The sequence below is a fragment of the Micropterus dolomieu genome, linkage group LG16 (genome assembly GCF_021292245.1).
Source record: "Micropterus dolomieu isolate WLL.071019.BEF.003 ecotype Adirondacks linkage group LG16, ASM2129224v1, whole genome shotgun sequence".
NCBI lineage: Eukaryota > Metazoa > Chordata > Actinopteri > Centrarchiformes > Centrarchidae > Micropterus > Micropterus dolomieu.
The window spans coordinates 20485631-20507275 of NC_060165.1; the positions used below are offsets into that span (position 1 = coordinate 20485631).

The 21645-nt window shown below is 38.6% G+C and overlaps 1 protein-coding gene across 1 annotated transcript in view; it reads left to right on the top strand.

Annotated features, from left to right (window-relative positions):
• Positions 1 to 21645, top strand: part of rassf3 (Ras association domain family member 3) — an 87216-nt gene that overhangs the window by 8765 nt on the left and 56806 nt on the right. Inside the window, exon 2 of the mRNA XM_046072671.1 lies at positions 6211 to 6317. Within this exon, the coding sequence (XP_045928627.1) occupies positions 6211 to 6317 (107 nt within the window). The remainder of the gene's footprint in view (positions 1 to 6210; positions 6318 to 21645) is intronic.

Consider the following 21645-nt stretch of genomic DNA (forward strand, 5'->3'; position numbering starts at 1 on the left):
ATCGCAAACATAAATTCTGAGTTATTAAGTATTGAAGTAAAAGTGGAAGTTATTTTACAGTCTATCGTCTTTCACCACATCGCGTCAAGTGAATTTCTTGCCCAAGTAGAAAAATCTGAACTCGCACAAACCAGCGAATGTTGTGAAAAAAACACCTCTTCCACACCGCCCAGCTCGGTTACTTTGGAGTTTCTCTCATAAAATGATGAGTATTATGTTAGAGAATATTCAAGTTCTTTACTTTTAGATTTTAGATTTTTTTACCACTTCAATCTTGGAAACTCTGAGTTTTTTCCACTTTCCCCCCGGCTCTGTATTTTTTTAAACCTTCCTCAATTATAAGATCGCTTCCTGAATAGATTTCGCTATCAGCAGATGGATTTTTTTTATAGTTTATCTATTGAAATGATCATAAATCATATCATAAAATCCTGTGCTTGGTGCGTTTGCTTTCACATCACAATCGACTGCTTGGAAGTGGACCTCCCTTTTCAGGTGTTCTTGGTTCACTTTTTTGGTCCGCTCCAGAATTCGATTAACAGCTTTCACACCAGCCCAAACGAACTTTACTAACCAGGCGACCAAAACTGAGTTCCTGCAATGCAGCAATGCAACAGCAGTTGCAGTGGCTAGGTGACTGTGCACAGGGCAGCCGAAAACAAATAAACAATGCAGGGTCGTCTGGCAAAACAGCTGAGCCTGGCTCAGCTTCTGCCACAGTGCAGTGCAACTTCATCAAATATTCACATGCCTGGTAGACTGCTTTGTAACGTGGATGCTGTAATGTGGCTCTTTACCCCACAATGTCAAGACAGAGAATGAAGTGATAGTATCGTAAACCTGTGTGCAGTTTTGATGTATGATAACTGATTGTCTGTTACCCACACTCAACTTTAAGCTAATCATTCATCTAGAACAACATATTTCACTCATGTTGACAGACATTGTTTAAACCTATCTAACTTTAAACATCATGTCTGGTCCTGCTGTGTGTGTGTGTGTGTGTGTGTGTGTGTGTGTGTGTGTGTTTCACCAGGTGAGTGTTAGAGGAGCTGAAGGTTCATTGTGCTTCTCTCTGCAAACACATACGTGATTAGAGAGCAGAAGCTAAAAATGTTTCACACACATGGGAGAAAAAACTTTAGAGTCTGTCCAGTTTGTGCTTTCTGACCTTTGACCTCTGAGCTGCGATCCTGCTGAGACAAGTCGCTGCACGGCATGTACCACAGACAAATAGAAGAAGTGGCTGATCTCAAGAAATCCTACCAGTGGCTGGGAAAGGCTGGACTGAAGGACGGCACAGAAGAACTAATCATGGCGGCACAAGAACAGGCACTCAGTACAAGATCAATAGAGGCAGGGTTGCAGACTGTGCAAGGATGCCCCTGAGACAGTACAGCACATAACAGCAGGGTGTCAGATGCAGGCAGGAACAGCGTACGTGGAACGCCATAACCAGGTAGCTGGCATAGTGTACAGGAACATCTGCCATGAGTATGGGCTGGAAGTTCCAAGGTCAAAATGGAAGACACCATCTGGTAATTTAAAGCATTTTACATTGGAAAAGTTTTTTGATAATGATGCAATTTGTATTATTTAATGACTAATTTAAGTCCTTATCAGTCATTTTATTCTATTTATACACGCCTCGCCTGTGAATCGCATCATGATTTTGTTCAGTAATTTGTCGTAATAAAAATAGCTAAATATTTATATTTGATACCACACTTCCATAATATATTTCCTATGAAATATTATTATAACAAATTTTAGTCAGAATACAAAACATGCAATATTTTTTGTTTATATTTAACATCAAACTATTTGCTGTTTCGGTTCACCATTTAATTGATTTACTAATTATACAGTCAACATACTCCTCTTCTCAAATTTTGTTATTATATTTTGCTGCTAATACTTTTACTTTTTTTTGAGTATTACTACTTTTACTTAAGTAAAAGATCTGAGTACTTCTTTCACCACTGTTTATAGACTAGAAGTTGTATAAACGTTGAACCATAATTCTTGTTTCTGGTGTAAAAGCAAAGAAGGTCAAAGAGTTTGTGTGTCTGACTTTGTGCTGCCTGACTGATTGAGTCTGATCGATTGTTGACGTCTGGGAAAAGCTTTTATCCCTGAGACAGCAGAGACAGAAAAAGGGGGGGGAGACAGAGAGGAAGAAAAGAGCAGCAGAAAGTAGGGGATGAAAGACAAAGAGCTCTTCAGGCTGTCAGATACAGGGTCATAATGTAATGTTTAGTAAACATGAAACACTTTCTTCAGCTGACGTAGCTGTTTTGGGAGCATTTTTACAAAGATTAAAAAACCATCTATATTGGAAATATGGATTAATAAGGGAGGAGAAAAACTGCACATTTGTGCAAGTAGCAATTCCACAGTTTATAAAAATCCTCGTATTTTGGTTAAAGGTCCTGCATTCAAAGTTTAACTTAACAAAAAGTACAATATCATCAGTAAAATTAATGTAAAATATCAAAAGTAAAAGCACTTGTTCTGCAGAATGGCTGCTGTCATTGTAATAGCTACAGTGAAAAATAAGCTGCATTGCTGTAGCTAGTTGAATTGGGGTTCATTTTAACTGCTATAAACTGTTAGGCAGTTTAATCTTTAACAGTGCCTTCCTCATATGATTTGTATGTTAAATCTTAATCTGCAAAGTAACTATTAACTACGGCTGTCAGGTAAATATGATGTTGTTAAAGTTGCAATGTTTTACTCAGAAACGTGGAAGGATAAATTACCAGAAAATGGAAATACTCAAGTAAACTACATTTATGATTGGTTAGTACTCGTTGCCAACGTTGGTTATGGTAGTTAGGGTGAGTCAATCGGTGCAGAGTAGGGGGTTGATGACTGCAGGTCCCGTTAGCGGGCGAGACCTCACATTTCTGAAAACGTCGTAGCAAATTTTCAAATGAGCTCTGTCTTTGGAAATTGACCACACATTTGGAGTTTAAACAACTAAAAACTGCATTCCGTGACACAATAATCGCAGTATTATAACTTACAGTTGTGTGTCTTCTCCCCCGCTATTTCCACTGTTGGTGCGAAATGCATTCTGGGATCTTGGCTCTCTAAAGTCCACACAAGTCACCCCCCCCGAGACATGCTTGGTGTGAACACATCTAGGTATTTGACTTTACTTGACTAGATGCAGATGCACAAGAACACAAGAACACAGAGTGAGAAACAGTTGATGTTCACTATTTTCAGCATACTAACATTAGCTAATAATTAGCATAATTAGCTAAGGCTGATGAGAATGTTATTAGTTTTAAAGGTATTTGGTCATAAATGAAACTAGTGGACAAATTTAGTGTGAGTGATGATGGCGCTCGATAGAAGAGTCACCAACATTATTAAAATTCCTGAGGAGAACATGAATGTTTGAACTAAACATCATGACAATCCATCCGGTCACTGGTGATATATTTTTATTTAAATCCAGAAAACGTTGTGGTGGCACTCGAGGAAAAGTCAGAGGATCACGAAAGTCAATCAGGATTCATCCTCTGTTTGTACAGAGTTTCATGACAATCCATCTGCTAGTTGCTGAGATATCTTGCGGTTTGAAGGACTGTAACTTTTTCACCCACGCACAAATAAACACATGCAGTATGGCATAATGGGATGGGTGGATGTTTGGATAGATGGAGAGAGGGATGGAGGGATGTAGAAGGCTCTTCCTCTGTGGATGAAGTTCATTGTCAAAAGGTATCGAGACGGATGATTGGGTGATCGGGTGAATGGAGAGACAGTGACGGGAGAGAACACACACACACACACACACACACACACAGTAGACATAACAAGCTACGTAAGTGAGCAAAGAGAAACAGAGAGGAGAAAGTGATGTGGATGACTGAGTCAGCAGTCCCATGTCCACCATCACCACCCCCTCCTCCTCTCCTGTCTGTGTGTCCATCACCATCACGGCCTCCATTTGACTGTTAAATCACCCACTCAGCACAACAACACACAGAGACAGAGAGAGTGGTGGCTACGCAAATCAGCATCTGAAGCCCGATAGAGGCTGAATGTAGGGCAGAACACGGCCGAGAGACACTGGAACAGGCTTCAGGGAGAGAGGAGAGAGTGTGTTGGTATGTGTGATTTACCCCTCTGCATATGTGTGTGTGTGTGTGTGTGGAGGACGAGGTGATGTAATGTAATTGATCTCAGTGAGGGTATTGGGTTGTGTGTAAGATGAAGATGGGAGATGGGAGCAGCCATGTGCAAACTGTCGGATAAAGTCGGACAGCACGTGAAAAAAAGGTCACCAGGTAGGACAATGGGAACAAACACACACGCACACGGTATGTGATGTGTAGGTGTTTGATAGCATCTTTGTGCAGCTTGTTGGAGTGTGTAATGTTTGTTTGTTGACAGGAAGTGCGCAAAAAAGTATCCAACGCTATTTCAATACTTAATGGTGCTGCTGGATTCTGGCCAGTTTTGATGGTTCATGGCTCAACATGAACTGCAACTTTCCATCACTCTGCCGTTTTTTCCTGTCCCTTCTCTGCTGTTAACTGTCCAATAAAGCCGTCAAAATGTGTTGACAGTATTTGATCATTTTACTGATCTCTTATTCTTTTACACACGAGTTTACATACATGTTTGCAATTATTAGCCTACTTTTGCAATAAATATTTGTATTTAATATACCACAGTGATGGATGTGTTAAAAAAAAACTTTTGTTGAAACACAAACAAAAGCAAAAATCATGTCCACTATAACACGCTGACACAAAATGAAATGATCTCCTTTTTTATACTATGTTTTAATTTTGTCCTTGTGATTGTTTTTACAATAAGTCAACTTTTCAGAACATGTTTAAGCCTTTTCGTATCATCTCTTCAAAAATGTCCTGCCTCTGTCCTAGAGTAGGCCAGTTCACAAATTTTATGTTCAAATTTTGGCCTGTAAGCTCGAACTTCACTTATCATTTTTGAGCTAACAACGAGTTGTTTAGTGACGTAGCACGGTGCAGTGACAGACTGAATGTGGGTCATATGCTGGAGGGTGTCAGTGTGAGTATGGCATATTTAATCCTATTTAATGCACCATAAAACTTCGATTAATAGCCCAAGCTTTCATTTGCTTCAATCCCTGAACTCACCATGCCTGTATTTGGGACAGGCCTTTAATTCCTTTACCACAAAACTCGTGCTCAGCAAAGATGGGAACTAGGCTACAATAAAATTGTTTATTTTTTTTAACCAGTATGAATTTTACTTGTATAAATATGTGTCTTTATCATCTACCTTGTTTGCCGTACCGATAAATCTGAATCATTTCGATTGTGGAGAATCTAACCAATCAAACAATGTGTAGCATGTCCATATTGAGAAAGGTTTAATACGCTGATAATGCTAATCCAACACATCTTTGTCATGTTGATTCCTCATTCTGACTAAAGAGCACATGAGCGCACGCTGAAGTCGGACAAACGACTTCACAACTCGGGAAATGGGACCATCCGAGGAGCACTTGAATGCAGCGTGAGCCACTGGTTGCAATTCGCAACCCTCACCACTAGATGCCACTAAAACTTACACACTGAACCTTTAAGAGGTTTTATACATCCAAGAAGAAAAACCAGACCAGACTTCTAATTTTTAGTTTTAGTTTAAATGTCAAAATGTGTTGCCACAGGGCGGCTGTGGCTCAGGAGGGAAAGCGTGTTGCCCACTAATCAGAAGATCGCTCCATGTCAAGATACTGAGCCCCGAACTGGGTGAATGCAATGTAGTGGTCAGAAAACTAGAAAGGTGCTATACAAATACAGAGCATTTACAATTACCAGGCCAGGTAAAAGGACAGAGGTCAAATAGGCTTCTAATTGATTAATTATGGTATATTCATAAAAATACACCTTTCCAACACTTTTGCACACTAATGTAGCTCTAATCTTGCGTGTCCTTGATTTGAAAAATTTTCCTCCTTCATATTTTGCTCAGAATTTGCATGTTGTTGGATTTAATTTGCAAACTGGATCTCTGACCTCAACTGCCTCTCTGTCGATATCAAGAGATTATTTGCATATACGTTACAGACACACATTCACTTTTCCGTGCATTATGTATGGACAAACCTGCCCATACCTCACTTGTGACTTTACTTATTTTACTTTCACAATCAGTGAATCAATCGATTGATCTGTTAATCATTTGATTTTTCTGCAGGTTGTAAGTACACATGTCACACGGCTTGTCGGGACCGAGTGTCTCTGGACTGTCACCCTGCAGCTTCAGTCAGTCAGGACCAGCTCAACAACAACACGCCGCCTCATGTGAGTACACACCGCACTGTATGTGTGTGTAATTTACTTCCTGTTTCTTTCTATATTTATAAAACACCAGCATTAGATGTTTCCCTTTATTTAAATTAACGCCTCATCCAGTCAGTGTTGTTTGCATCGAATAAATGGAGAGGAAGTGGACTAAATCGATGATGCTATCATCTGGTTGCTGCTGTTTACATTCACCCCAGATACAAATTCAAGCAGCGCCTGTGGAATGTTTGGGGTGTATGTATATAAATAACTGTATATACTGTTTTTAATATAGGCCTACACTTAATATGTTTACTTAATATGCTACAAAATATGTTTCATTATGCAGCCTTGTGCTGTATAATGACTAATAAACTACCTTGTACATTGTAATAAGACCTTTGATTACATATTTACAATAGAGTTAAGTATCTCTACAGCAGCAGTTTGTTGGAAGCTCTGAGTTTTGTGTTATCCAAACAAAGTTTTACACTTTATTATTTATATTCATTATCATTGTGCCTTTGATAGGAGCCTTTTCCGCCTTCATCAACTTCTGCCTAATAGTCATGTAAAATTATTTGAAAAAAGTCTCATCAAGAGGTCAGATTAGCAGTTGTTCTGGAGCTTCTTCAGTTTATAGAAGATGATCAAGAAATGTCCTTATAGTGGGACATTCAGTGGTCTCTGGTGGACAAACTGTGTAATGGAGACACTGTTTTTAGATTTCTTATTACCTACCTGCCGAGAGATACTGGCATATATTTGATAAGTACATTTTGTTTTTAGAGCAGGTGCATGGCTGAGCTTGTCCAGTTTTACCTTAAGTACCTTAAAGCAGGGGGGAGGTTTTAAAGTGGGAGGCGGGTCTCCCCAGGGGGGCTCCAAACAATTTCTGGGGAGGCTCAGTGAATGAAAGTATATAAAGTAAATATTAAATTATCAAAAGGAGAACATATAGAAAGGCCTAAATTCAGAGACAGTTTGCTAGTTTTGAGGAATTTTCCCACTTTCTCAGAGTCAGAAACGAATAAATGCCTTAGGACAGACCTTTATGTATTTGGTGGTCTGGTTATTTCAAACAGCAATATTGGGCTATATATTAGCAAAACTAAGCAAACTAAATAAAGTAAGGGGGGGCGACTTTCCCAAGGTTTGTCTGAGGTTGAGGGCCACAATCTTTAAGTGCCTTAAAGACTTCTTATCCTTTTTTGGCTTAATATTTAATTATTTAACTTAGAACCAGTAGAACAACAATGTTACGACCAAACAAAATAAATAAAGTGCTATGACTGTATAAATGCATTTAACTATTTATACTATAGTAGTAAATAATATTGTAAAATCAGGTCTAAATTCTGGCACAAAATATCTTAATTTGCCTTTAACAGTCAAAACTACGGACATTGCTGACAGATGTTGTATTTATGGTTAAAACTGGTTCATGGTTTATTTCAGTTGTAGATTTAATTCTCACCACTTTATATTTTATTAAAACTCAGAGAGGCGTCACCACAAGAGTGCGCTGTAGTCAAACATTTTGTCTTGCAGTGCGGCGACGGTGGACAGTGGTAGAGAGGCAGTGTACAGGCAAGATTATTAGAATAACTGTATTTTCTGTCTCATCTTCAGAATAAAGGCTGTTCATGATGATAAAAAAGACAAACAACAATGCAACCATGTAGAGCTGAAACAGTTAGTTGATTAATCCACCCAGATATCTGATGGATCATTTAACTCAAAAAAGCAAACATTGTCTACTTTCAGCTTCTCAGTAGTAAAAATGTATTTCTCTTATATGATAGTAAATCAAGAAGTTTGAGGTTTTAGGCTGTTGATTGGACAAAACAAACTATCTAGAGACATCAGCTTGACCTTTAGCAGACTGTGGATGGACAGACTGAATGATCAAGAAACTATTCAGCAGATTAATCATAATGAAAATGAATAAGACATGGTAAAAATCATGTGTCTGAGCTCTTACATGTGTTTCAGTGTGTTTTTCATAATGCGCCAAATTCCACTATACTTCAATAAAACGTTGGACCCCAACACACACCCACAATGCATCACTCACCAAGAATGGCTTGTGTGCGTCTGTGTGTGTAATTCCTAGAAGACAGCTGGGTGTGTAGCAGGTCTGGTTCATGTTAGAGCGTTTGTGCAGACCACACCAGACTGTATTATAATATTACACAACTGTGTCTCTGTAGTGCTTCGATAACTCAGCGTGCGTGTGAGCGTGCTAGTGCAGACATCCAGAATACTTTCATTTACAGGAAACAGTTACAGGACGTTTGGCATCCATCACACACTCGCATACTTTTGAATCATGATACTTATGACTTTCCATAGAAAAATGCGTTGCTTAAAGAGTTAGTTCAAGATGGGTCAACAAATATATATGAACTTTTTATGGGGAGAAAAAAAGAGAAAATTGTGATATAAATGCATTCACCAGCTTTTCCACATATGTTTAGCATGTTAACATCAGTTTTAATTGTGTTTTTAACCTTATTGCTAAAACTTTGAAGAAACAACATTTTAATAACCACTTTTTGACATCTTACCCAGAGTCAGGAGAGAAAACTGACTTTGTTTCTGTCAATGCAGAGCTATTGTTGGTCCTGGACTTGTTAAGTGTAGCTTAGCACAAAGGCTGGAATACGAGGGAAAGTGCTAGCCTAGCTCAGACAAAATGAAAAAAAGACCTTCCAAGCCCCATAGATGACTTATTTACACAATATCTCCAAGATTGTTTATAATTTGTGGTGTTGGGGCTAAAGTTAGAGCAATGTAACATTTCTCTCAAATGCAAACAGTTACCAGTTGTTTTTGGACTGAAGCTATCTACAATTATGCTACCATTTAATCTATGTTCTCATTCTCAAACTGTTCAGTGTTTGCCACTTACACAGTACTTACAACATCTAAGGGATATTAAACTTTCCAGAGAAATAAACTTTGAATGACACTGCCTGGAGAGTACTCAAAACACTTGCACTCTGTCTGCACTTGCTAAACGTTGCTCTTAGCTGCAATGATATCCATTATACTTTACAATACACATACAGCATTTTGGGTGAAACCAACAACATACTGAAAATGTTCCTATTCTTGGAAATCTTTGCCAGTATCATGGAGCTAAAACTGTAAAGTTTAACAAGAGGTTAGTACTTTTTCATGGATTAATGTGTGTCAAGGTTAATTATTAAGTTGCCTTGTCTACCTGCAGCAGGTCTATTCATGAAAGACTGCGCAGACTGTGCTCCTCTTCCTTTTTTTGTACCAGTTGTGATTGCCCAGCTTCCAGCACCTAGAGCGCACTTTAATCTTGTTTTAAGGTGGAAGTTTTTGGCATGTCAGTGTCATTAGCTTTGTTTTACCTTTCAACTGAAACGGGTTTCACCCCCCCAAAGGGCCCCAACTTACAATGGCTTCCTACTATCCCTTTGAAATAAAATACAAATCTTATCCATATCTCATGGGAGATTTTGTAAGGACATTTTTCTGGCTGTATTAGCATCTTACGTTTAGTCGACCCAAACTGAAATACTACGACTGCGGTCCTGAACAAGCCCACGTTACCCCCCAATGTTTACATCTCATCTGCCAGTAGCACCAATTCTAATATTTCCAGTCGTCACAGAGCGCCGACTGGGTTTGGCTCCCCCGTTTGTCAACACTGATGTGTTTTTTTTCACCCAGAATAAGGCGGATTAACTCAGCACATTTCAAACCAGAGCTGGTACTGCTGAGTAGTGCTGAGTATAATGCTGTGGGTTCTTTTTGGATGCGTCAGTTATTTCATAAAAATATTTTCAGTGTGTTTGAGGTCAGAGTGTGTGCGGTTGCAGATGTATCAGTGTATGTGCTCGTCAGCTGCAAGACATCTGCGAAGAGAGCTGTCAGGCCGTCCCACAGTGAGAATATCTGTCTGTTTATATGTACTATATAGATGTGTGTATATATACATATTCATAATCTGAACTTGTCTCAGAAACAAATATTAGAAAACGAAGGAGAAGTCTAGAGAAACAAAATGTTGTTTAAGAGTGAAAACAAAACAAAAACATTTTAAAACATTTTTACTCACAGTGGAAACAGACAGACTGACATGTTTTGGTACTTTGGTAACAGAGCAATTATTTATATTGGCATTAAAACAGATGTAACAGATAGTAGCACTGCAGTGCTTTTTGCACTAGTTCATAGTGGCTTTGTTGAAATATTCCTGTTCTCATGTGTTTTGCTGGAATTTTGACAAAGATGTTTCCTCTCAGCTTCTTTCTGCAACTTGAAACAGAATTTTCTTTCCACTATTTCTGCATCCACGTCTCTCCTCGTTTAAAAAATGCTGAAGCATCTGAAAGTGTGACTGTCAACAAGCAGTTCTCACCGTGTTTCTGTCTGTCTGAGGTTTGTGGCGGAGAAGCCGTTTAGGAACTGAATGTCAGAGATAATGACATGATACACAGCAATGAGACACTCATAAGCTCTCATGGGTGTCAGCGAAAGTGATGAAAGGAGCGTATGTTTGTGTTTCTTTGTGTGTTAATGTCTGTGAACCTGCACAGAGAAAGACATTTGTGTGTCACTATAGTTTATACTTTTTAGTTTCATAGCTCTAAGGATGTTGGTTTGTCGCTCGATCCACCACTGATATATCTCTACAAATATCGGTTGGATTCCCATGAAGTTTTATTCGTGGTTCTCAGATGATGAATCCTAAAGACTTTGACTTTTCCTCTTGTTCCACCATGAAGTTGACATTTGTGGTGTGTGAGTGAAAAATCTAACTATTGAATGGACTGAGGATGAACTGTAATAACTTGACTCTCTTTCTAACTTTCTATCTAAAATCTAAAATTATAGTTTGTCCAATACTTTTGTTTATGACCAAATTCCTGCAAAACTAAGGACATTCCCGTCAACCTCAACTGTTCTTTGTGCTCAACATGTTAGCTCAAAGCACCTAAGCATAGGTAGCCATTTACCCTTCACCGTAACCTGACGCGCCCCCCCCAAAAAAATTTGACGCGTTGACGCAGGCCCTAAGAACTGTGGTTGGTCAGCTTGGTAGCATTGCATGTCCTCAAAATCTGAATCAGAATCAGAATACTTTATTGATCCCTGAAGGGAAATACTATATTACAGATACCTGCATGGCATAAAGGGAATAGAAATAATAGTATAAGTTGGTAAGTACCTAGAGAATATAAGAAAGTATAAAAATCTAAGGATATAATAATAAGCTTGTCTTTTTTCTTCTGCCTCAACCAGTTCAAGGGTCGTACATACCATCACCTCCAACGCCGTCTCTCGTTTCTGCGTTCTAGTCATTTCCCTAAAAGTAACTTCTGTTCAACATTGAGCTCCAACTCCAATCCGCTCAGTTTCTGTCATCATGATTTGGAGTAGCCTACACCAATGAAGAAGAAGAAACTCAACACAGTGGAACATAGAAATCCCATCACCAACTATCATTTTGCCAGTGTAATTGCAGAGTAACGCAGCCTCCATGCACCGCCAGTAAGTATAAATTGGCTCTTTATTGATAATACCTATTATCCTGAACTGTTTCTGTTAACTTTCTGCGAAACTGATAACATTTTGTGGTAAATTGCTGACTTTATTGCACTTTTTATTCTGAGGCATAATAATATACTTGATTGGATCTGAGTGATCTGAGTTTTTAGTTTTGTTATAGATCTACATAAAGGGTGGAGTGTGCAATGCTTTAAATAACTTGGTCAACATGCAGTGCTCTCTTTGGTATGAGGGTGCTAAGTGATTTACACACACACACACAGACACACACACACCTGTGTCAGTTATCATAGTGACAGTGATCTCAGAAGGCAGCGAGCCAAAACATGGAGGTATTTACTCTGCTAGAATGTGATACTAGTGCAGGGAAGTCCTCCTGTGAGTATGACTGTGTTTGTGTTGCGACCAGAAGAAGTAGGTTAGCAGGTACCAAATTATAAACATATCAACATATAACATATAAACATCAGCCCCTCGTTTACCGCACAACAGAAGAAAGGACACCAGCGACAGAGTGGAGATAAAATTTGAAGTTTGACGTCAATCTGGGCCTTCAAACCTTGTTAGTACAGAGACAAACCTCGGGCTCTTTATTTAACTACAGTTCTGACTGTCTAATATAATCACCAGTCAATTCAATCAGCAAGCCTGAATCTGCAGCACATGAAACATGAACTCTTGAACTCTTAAAAGGGCCGGATAGCCTCAATTTTATTGCGATTTCTCTGCGGTAAATTAGATAATTCTTGTGTCAAAAATTTTAAACTAATTTAATCCCTACGTATCAGTCTGACCCTGTTTTATTTACATAGATGTTTTTTTGTACAGTGTACAGTGGTTCCCAAGTATTTTGGCTTGTGACCCCTTAAAATGAAGCCATGTCTATTTATGACCCCTCATCACACGACATAGTCTCAGTCTGGAATGATCACTTGAACCAAAAAGGGAATTTTTTCCGTCTCTGATTGTTTCAACCCAGAAAAAATAAGATTAATTATATTGTCTTTCTCCGCGACCCGACCCCGGATAAGCGGATGAAGATGGATGGATGGATGGATATTGTCTTTCTTTCTTTATCCCTTTAACCATCTTGTGGCCCCTTGGGACTTCTTTTTGTAGTTGTTTATTAAACTTTCTAATACTAATCTATAAGTTAACTTCATTGATTTCCCTCGAATATATATAGTCTGATAAATGTTTTACTTTTGTTAACATAGATATCATTTATGTGAATTTTAGCACCAGTTAATTTCGTGAAATCATCATAAATAAAAGTTTAGCTAAATTATAAATCATAAAGGTTGGATCTGTTGACAGAAATGCAATATAAGATCCATAACTGTGTTTTCAGTGGTGTATAAAGACCTTACATATTGAACTGTTATGTTTTTATTACCTTAGAATGAGACCTTTCTGTCTACATACACCACAGGTCCTCTTACATGGACGTCGCCATGTTGCGCCGCCATATTTCTACAGTAGCCAAAATGGACAAACGGTGCTACAGAGCTCGTTATGTCACTGCGTTGAATACATACGAAGAAGAAGAATTAGAAGAAGAAACGTTATAATAGTAATAATAGTAGTAGTAGTTGTCAACTGGTTTATTAGAAGCAAGAAGAGAAATTTGGACAATATTATTCAGCACAAGAGCTGACCGGCCACCGTAGCTTCTCCTACACTCTTGGAAAGGGAGGGGGGAGCGGTGACTGATGGTGCGTTCATGTGGTGTCTGACTTGTCAGAATCCTCCTTAAATCTTTATAGCAAAAAGAGAAATAAAGTGTACATGGGACATAAAGAAGTATACAGAAGTTTGATTCGTGCAAAATCAGGTATTGCATATACATATTTTGCAAACATGTAATTAGTAGTATGGTTATAACGGTTAGTTACTGTCCGTGTAACGCATAGACTGTATATAAGATGTGGACGTAGTCATAGTGACGTCACCCGTTGCCGTTTCGAAGCCTCAAGTTTGGCCAATAGGGTGCCGACATGTTGAGCTTTTGCAGCCAGTGGCACGTGTGTGTGGTGGAGCTAGCTAGCTTGCTCAGCTAGGTGCATCTGTAATTCATGTTAACTGTCATTTTAACAGGGCTGATAACTTTGTCTAGCAAACAGTCTTAAAACTAAATGTACTCACCAGAGAAAGTGAACAGCAAACTCCTAATAAGCTTTTTCAACAGCGGTGGTTAAATTTACACAGTGCCGTGGGTACGAGTCACTCTAGCCTGATTGACTGGTTGCCACGGAAACGACTTGTTAATCACAGATAATCCTACCCTGAAGCACACTCTGCTTTATGGTCTTTTTTCCCTCTAAATGGGATCATAATTTACTAAATGAACATCATGTTGTATTGAAGAAGACTTGAAACTAGCGATTGAGACCATAAACTCATCAGGAAAGTGTTTACTGAGGTAATTATTCAGCTGATAAGTAGGGTCATGTTACCATTATTTCTAATGGAGCCGGACTCCTTTTTGCAACCAGAAGAGTCGCCCCCTGCTGGACGATCAATAGAATGCAGGTTTGCAAGGGACTTTTTCATTGGATTCATGTCTCAGACCGGAAGCTTCCCGCTTGGTGTGGACTGAACTAGATGTCTGTGTGTTGTTTGTATGCTCTGATAATGCCAATCCAAGTCCAGAGTCCATGTTGATTCCACATTCAGACCTGATGAACACACATTGAAGTCAGAAGAACGACTTCACAACTCAGGAAATGGGACCGTCCGAGGAGAACAGGAAAGCAGCGTGAGCCGCAGGTTGCAATTCGCAACCCTCACCACTAGATGCCACTAAAATTTACACACAGAACCTTTAAGTACAAGTAGTAGGATGCAGTTGCTTGGATTGTAATCTTTTCTAATGATAAACTGGATGCGACCTGTAAAAACCACCACCTGAGCACCTTCAGTTTAATCGCAGTTCATCCTCTTCTCCTGCCGTGTGATTGGTTCGGCTAAAGGGAGAGGCAGTAACTCACTGACAGAAAGAACAACAGAATAACTGGTCATGGCGTCCACTTCCTGTCTGCTGGGAAAGACAAACACAGACGGAGGGAGAGGAGAGAAAACAAAGAGAGAAGAGGAAGGGAGAATAAAAAGGGAGTTCGGATAGACAGGAATGTTCATGTGTTTTCTCTTTGGCTCTAATGGAGACTCATTAACACCACCCGGTCGGAGAGTGGTGATAATTGATGTCAGACTAAAGACCTTGTTGGCCTTTCAGGAAAACTACAGACAATAACAGAACTTTTTCTAAAGGATATTTTAACTGTGCCATGATTGTCTAAATGCGTTTTTAAGGTTTTTACACTTGACAATAAATAAGTCCAACCAGTACGTTTAAATAGTTCCGGTATGTTAAGCAAACATTTAATTTGGATCATTTCCCTTTTAGGTTATTACCATTTTAACGAACTTGGTAGCATTCTAACGTGCTAAAGTTAGCATGTATGCGTTCACTTTGCAATTTAAGATTCAAATATTTATCGTGTAGGTTATTTTTAATGTTCAAGTTAGATAATGTAACTTGTAATCCAGACAATTACGGGATAATGGTGAATACTAAATTATAATGTAACAGAAAGAGTCACTAAGTCTCCCTGAAGTTTGGGTGGTGATGGCACAATGGATAAGACACATGCCTTTGGTGTAAGAGACCCGGGTTCAATTCCCCACTGTGACTCATCTACCAATGTGTCCCTGAGCAAGACACTTAACCCCTAGTTGCTCCAGAGGCGACTTCTGACATGTATAGCTAATTGTAAGTCGCTTTGGATAAAAGCGTCAGCTAAATGAATCAAAATGTAAGTATGGAAGACCAGATCAAGAAATGCAGCAACAAACCCTCAAAGTTTATTAAATTGAGCAAATATGAAATTAAATTATCATTATCAGGAATTCAGTTTAGAAGGTTTAAATTTATATATTTGGGGACAAATATAAATGAATTAATATAAAAACAGTATTCTGGACCATGGACATCAGTATTCTTCTTGTACATCAGTGTTTTTATCTCGGGCTTTAAGAATAAAAGTTACTGACGAAATGCAAATATTGCTTGAAAAAGTTTTATGTTTAACTTAAACTCAGGAGGAAGGAGAGCATGGAGTGAGCACAAGCGAACGTTTTGAAAGTTAGAAAAGTAAATTTAAGTTTAAGTTTAAGGAGGAATGTTAATGTGCTTTCCCTCTGAAATGTTATGGTTACTCATTAACAGCTATTGGGAGGTTAGGGCCAGGGTGGGGTAACACAGTAAATACACACTCACAAACACACAAAAACTGTTGTAAAACTTCAGAAAACATATTCCAGTGTGAGAAAATGTTTCTCTTCTTTTGCTTTACTCTCCGATGCTTTTCATTTTTCATTCCCCCTTATCTTCTTTCTTTCTCTCTCTTGTGTCAGTCTTTCAGGATTTGACCTATCAGATGTTATCTGAAGTCTTAGTTAATGGTTTCACTTTGTACTTTATTTGTTCAAAGTCTTTGTACTTTGGACCCTTTTTGTATTTAATGTATTTCTCAGATCTGTTATGCCACCCATCATCAAGAGGAAGGCAGATTTCAGGTTATTAATACATTTTAAAAACCAGGATAAGGCTTATAGAAATCTGGATTCAAAACATTCCACAAATTCAAATCAAAGCTAAATAAAGCCTTATTAGTAGTTTAGAAAGTAGTTTAAACTTCATGTCAAACACAATAAAGCAGCGCAAACGTGAAGAATTAAAATATTATAAAGAACAAAGGAAAAACTATCATTATAACGCAAACATATCTCAACTTAATGATTAGTTTTAAATTATACTGCAGCAGTGTGAAAATGGTTTAACAAAAAAAATAATAATTAACTCAAGATCTACTTGCTGGCTTTATTCTGAGCTTTTTATTTCATCTCTCTCTCTTTTCCTTGGCTGATGATGGAGTATGAATAGAGAATGAAAGTTAAGGAAAACACTAGTAAGTGAACTCTGAGTTGTTTTTTTTTTGTCAAACTGGTGTTTCCAAGGTCAGAACTCACTCTCAGAATCACAGGTGTATCTCAAATGAATGAGACAAATGAATGATGTCTGTTCGAATAACATTTCCTTTATTTTAACCAAGGGGTTTTACCTGACTAACCTTTAAAAGAAGGTAGTAGATTTCCTGCACACAAACACTTAAGGTCCTAATGTCCTCTAAGATGGAGACAGAAGCGAACAGCAGATGGATATGCAGTTTTGTTAATACTACATTCTGTAGTAGTCGTAGTATCTAAAAACTTTTTTGGGTAATGCAGAAAAGCTGCATATGAGTATAAGGTTTGCACTGCTTAGATTCTCTGCTGAAAACAATACACAAACCTTGGGCTGATAAAAATATATACAATAAAAATGTTTTAATTAGTCATAAATGGCTGGCCCTTGAGAAAGTGGAGTCTGGGGAGATTTTATTCGGACAGTCATGATTTAATGACCCTGAAGTGAAAAATGGTAACTCCTTTCTCTCTTTAATCGCTTTTCCCCTCTCAAAGTGTGTCTGTATTTCTTCATGTCTATTTGTTTGTGTGTTACGAGACATAAATAAACAGATGCTCTACGGTCATAAATGTCAGTAGGAAAAATATCAGATGCTGGGAGGAGATTCAGCAGAACTGCTGGGGTGGGGCACACGTACACACACACACACACATGTACACACACACACACACACACACACACACACACACACACACACACACACACACACACACACACACACATACCCTGAGTCAGGCAAAACCCCATAACTGCAGCTACTAAATCATTTGGGGGGGTTAAAAAAAGAACACTCAAAATGTTATTCTAGATGGTTCACCTCCACACAACCTTACAACACAGCTAAAACTACACACACACACACACACTCTGTTTTTTTTTTAGACAAATACTAATATTATTTTGATAGGTTTTGATTAGTTTTGAGTTTTGCATTTAGTGATTAAATGTAATCCATCCATCCATCCATCCATCGTCAGCCACTTATCTCGCGTACAGGGTCGCGGGGGGCTGGAGCCAATCCCAGCTTACATCGGGTGAAAGGCGGGGTACACCCTGGATAGGTCGCCAGTCCATCGCAGGTAAATGTAATCCATTTTATTCTATATTCTCAACTGCATATTAAAAAAATAAGCTTAGCTTAGTGGGAAACAGAAAGCCTGGCTCTGTCCAAATGTGAAACAATCTGCCCACCAGCACTAATCAACACAGTACATCAGCAGTACATCTTTTTTGCTTAATCGGTACAGAAATATGTGCCAGACCATTGCTCAGTGCCAGGCTGGCTGTTTCCCCCTGTTTCCAGTCTTTATGCTAACTTGAGATAACCGTCTCCTTGTTGACAGACACGAGTGTGATATCGATCTTCTCATTTAACTATCTGCCAAAAAGCAAATAATAAAAAATAATATAAAGCATATTCCCCAAAAATGTCGAACAAAATTAACAAAATGATATTCCCAGCCTGTTATTAAGGCCTCTGAGCATATTGGAGCAGTAAAACATTAGATAAGCACATGTCATCTTTGTTCCAGTCTTTTCAGGTGCTCTAGTGCAAAGTGTTAAACCCCCAGCTTCTCCCATGTTGCAGCTCGCTGATGATTAATGCATGTAGCTACTTTTTAAATAATCCTGGATCTGAATCTTTAACCATCCTCTCTCCTCATTATCAAACATCTGCTTCCATACTGTCCTTCCTGTAAACAAACATCATCACCATCTGCTTATCATACCGCTCTTCCTCTTCATGTATCTCTCTTAATCTTCCCTTTCCTCCTGTCCTGTAATCAGCGACCTATTGTGTTAAGGGATACACAAACAGGGTGGAGGCTTACCTGCCAAACACAGAGAAGGAAATGAAGGAAGAGTCTGGGAGAAAATCAGACTTGTTGAGATAAAACATGTTTAGATAAAAGCCAAATGTTAGTTTTGCAGAAAGAAAGAGGCAGATGGGAGATGCATGCACGCAGAGTGGACAAAGTAACTGAATCAATTATATCACAAGTAATAAATAATTATTTAGCTGTACAGTTGTCTGATATCAAGTATCAAACAACTTTACTGATTTGGTTCACTGTCACTGCATACAGTTTTGGATACATTCAGTTGAAGGCAATTGTGATTTAGCCATTCTGTTATCTTTTGCATCGAGTTTGTTAGCAGATCAGCAGCTTGAGCTATACTGTTAGGATGTACAAAGATTACTGTGTCATCTGCATACATTTGGGTGTTGCCATCAGGACAAACATTTGGCAGCTCATTTACATACAAAGAAAATAAAAGTGGACCCATAATAGAGCCCTGTGGGACACCTGCAGACAAGTTCTAACAAATTGAGTCTGATGTGTTAAGTAAGATTCTACCCATTTAATAGTGCCTGTAGCGAAGTTAAAAGTTTGTAATTTAGAAAGAAGAACTCCACGATTTATCTAGAAAAACAGCACCAACAACCCCTCCTCAATCCAACAGTTACTTGACTTTTTCAACGAAATAGCAAGATGTGGTAGTGAACTGTTGAAACAGAGTAATCGTCATCATAATGCAGGTTTGATATGCAGTACCAGTGAAAAGTTTGGATGCACTCTCTCATTCAAGTGAATAGGAAAGTACAGTACTTTTGACTGGTACTGTGCATTTGAAACAAATGTGTTCAAAAGGAGTTGTAAGAATTTTATAAAGTTCTAAGGAAGCGCTGAATATCTAGCAGTATGTCCGCCATTGTCCGGTTGTTTCAGTGTTATAAATGCTGTAGATGAAACCAATGTGAGATGCACATTTTGAACAAGCACTGCACTGAACTATCTACAAAGTGCAAGGAGGAATCACACTGCCCTAGAATTGATAATGGATCAAGCGATTATGTGAAATGTGAGAGGGGTCACTTGTATGCAGGAACCCACAGATAATCAACAGCAACTCTGCAGGTTCTCCTTTCTCTATAGAGTGTTAGGGAGTGTGTTTTTTAGCTCTGTGTTTTGGATTTACACAACTTTACTGTTTTGGTTCACTGTCACTGCTCTCATAACGTCTTTTTCAGCTGCAGCAGGCAGATGTTTTCAGTGAAAAAGCTCTTATAGACCCACCTTAACCTACCTGCTCAGCACCAAACTCACATAAGCGACTAGTTAGCAATTAGCATTTAGCAGCTAAAGAGACAGATATTTCCCTCAGGAGTTGGTGGAGACCAAAATAGAGCTTGAATGAGAGTCGATATTGCACTTTCATTAGTCGGTTGGCCACAAATAGAACTCTAAATAAACAGTAATGTTTCTCTGTGTGTGCTGGATGTGCAAAAAATCAACCAGTGCCGCTTTAATTTTCAAAAGATCCCAGCACTTCCAAAATATACCACATTTGCCAGACAAAGCTTTGTGGAAACAACCATAAAAACATGGTGTCTTGGGTTTGAATGACTGACTAAATATAAGCATCATATAACTTTAATGAAATTTTTGGAATCAGCTGAGATATATATTAAATATGTTATGTTGTCAGTGTGCAAAACTTGTGTTCAAGTGTAAAAGATGAAAAACCTTCCAAACACACCAAACTGTTATTTCCATAACTGCATATGCATCGGTTATGAAAATAAAAAACAAATGTGGCAAGGAAAACATTGGTGAAAATCACAATAACAGATGTCAAACACAGACAGACTGCGAAGAGAAGCATTGTTTATAAGCTGCTGCATGAACAACAAGGATAAACAGCGGAAGACCACAAAGACATCAATCTGAAACAGCCTTCACAATAATTGTTGTATGTTTAGTAAATCTGGGATCATTTATAGTTTCTTTCGCAGGCCAAAACTCACACATCATTTGATGAGTTTACACAAAGTTGAGGATCTGTCATAGCTTTCAAAGAACATTTAGGCTATTATTTTACATACTATTAGGTTTTTTTTAAATAATTTTTACCTATCCTCCAAATTTAGAGAGACAAAGAGACTCAAAGACAGAAGAGACAGTAACAGAGCGATGAATTATAACAGCCACTATAACACTGTAATCTTTGTGGATTGTGAAGGATTAACTCCTCAGTCAGATGCAGGTCTGACAGACAAAGCTCCCCCATCATCAGCTGCCTGTTGCAGAAACAGGACACCAGCCGACGGATTACAGACCCAACAACAGACGTGTCCCATTGATTTCCTTCATTTTTTGGCTCCTAACATGTCCCAACATGGCCAACAGCACAGCATTTTATTGCTGAGTAACAGCGAATGCCAGCTGAGCCCCATGTCGCCTCTGAGGATTCTTTGTGGGACTCTCTGAGCAACGTTTTTTATGGTGTTAGATTTTAGTTTGGGAGGTTAAAGATTCATATCTGTCTTTTTTTCCTTTTATTGTTTATCACATCACTTTTAAAAAATGGTAATGTAGGCAATAACTAGCCAAATACACAAATAAACAAACACACTTTTCTGTTACTAAATTCTGCACAATTCAGTGACACGGCATGAAAAGAAACTCAAATACAAAATACTACTACTATATCGGGCGAAAGGCGGGGTACACCCTGGACAGGTCGCCAGTCCATCCACACATAGACAAACAACCACTCACACTTACACCTAAGGTGTGACCTTCTTGCTGTGAGGCGACAGTGCAAGCCACTGCACCACCGCGCCGCCCTTCAGTATTCACATATATAAAACAATATATATTTAAATATTAACATTAACATTAACTAGTATTCTGGACTGGCGACCTGTCCAGGGTGTACCCCGCCTTTCGCGCATTGTCATCAGGGATTGGCTCCAGCCCC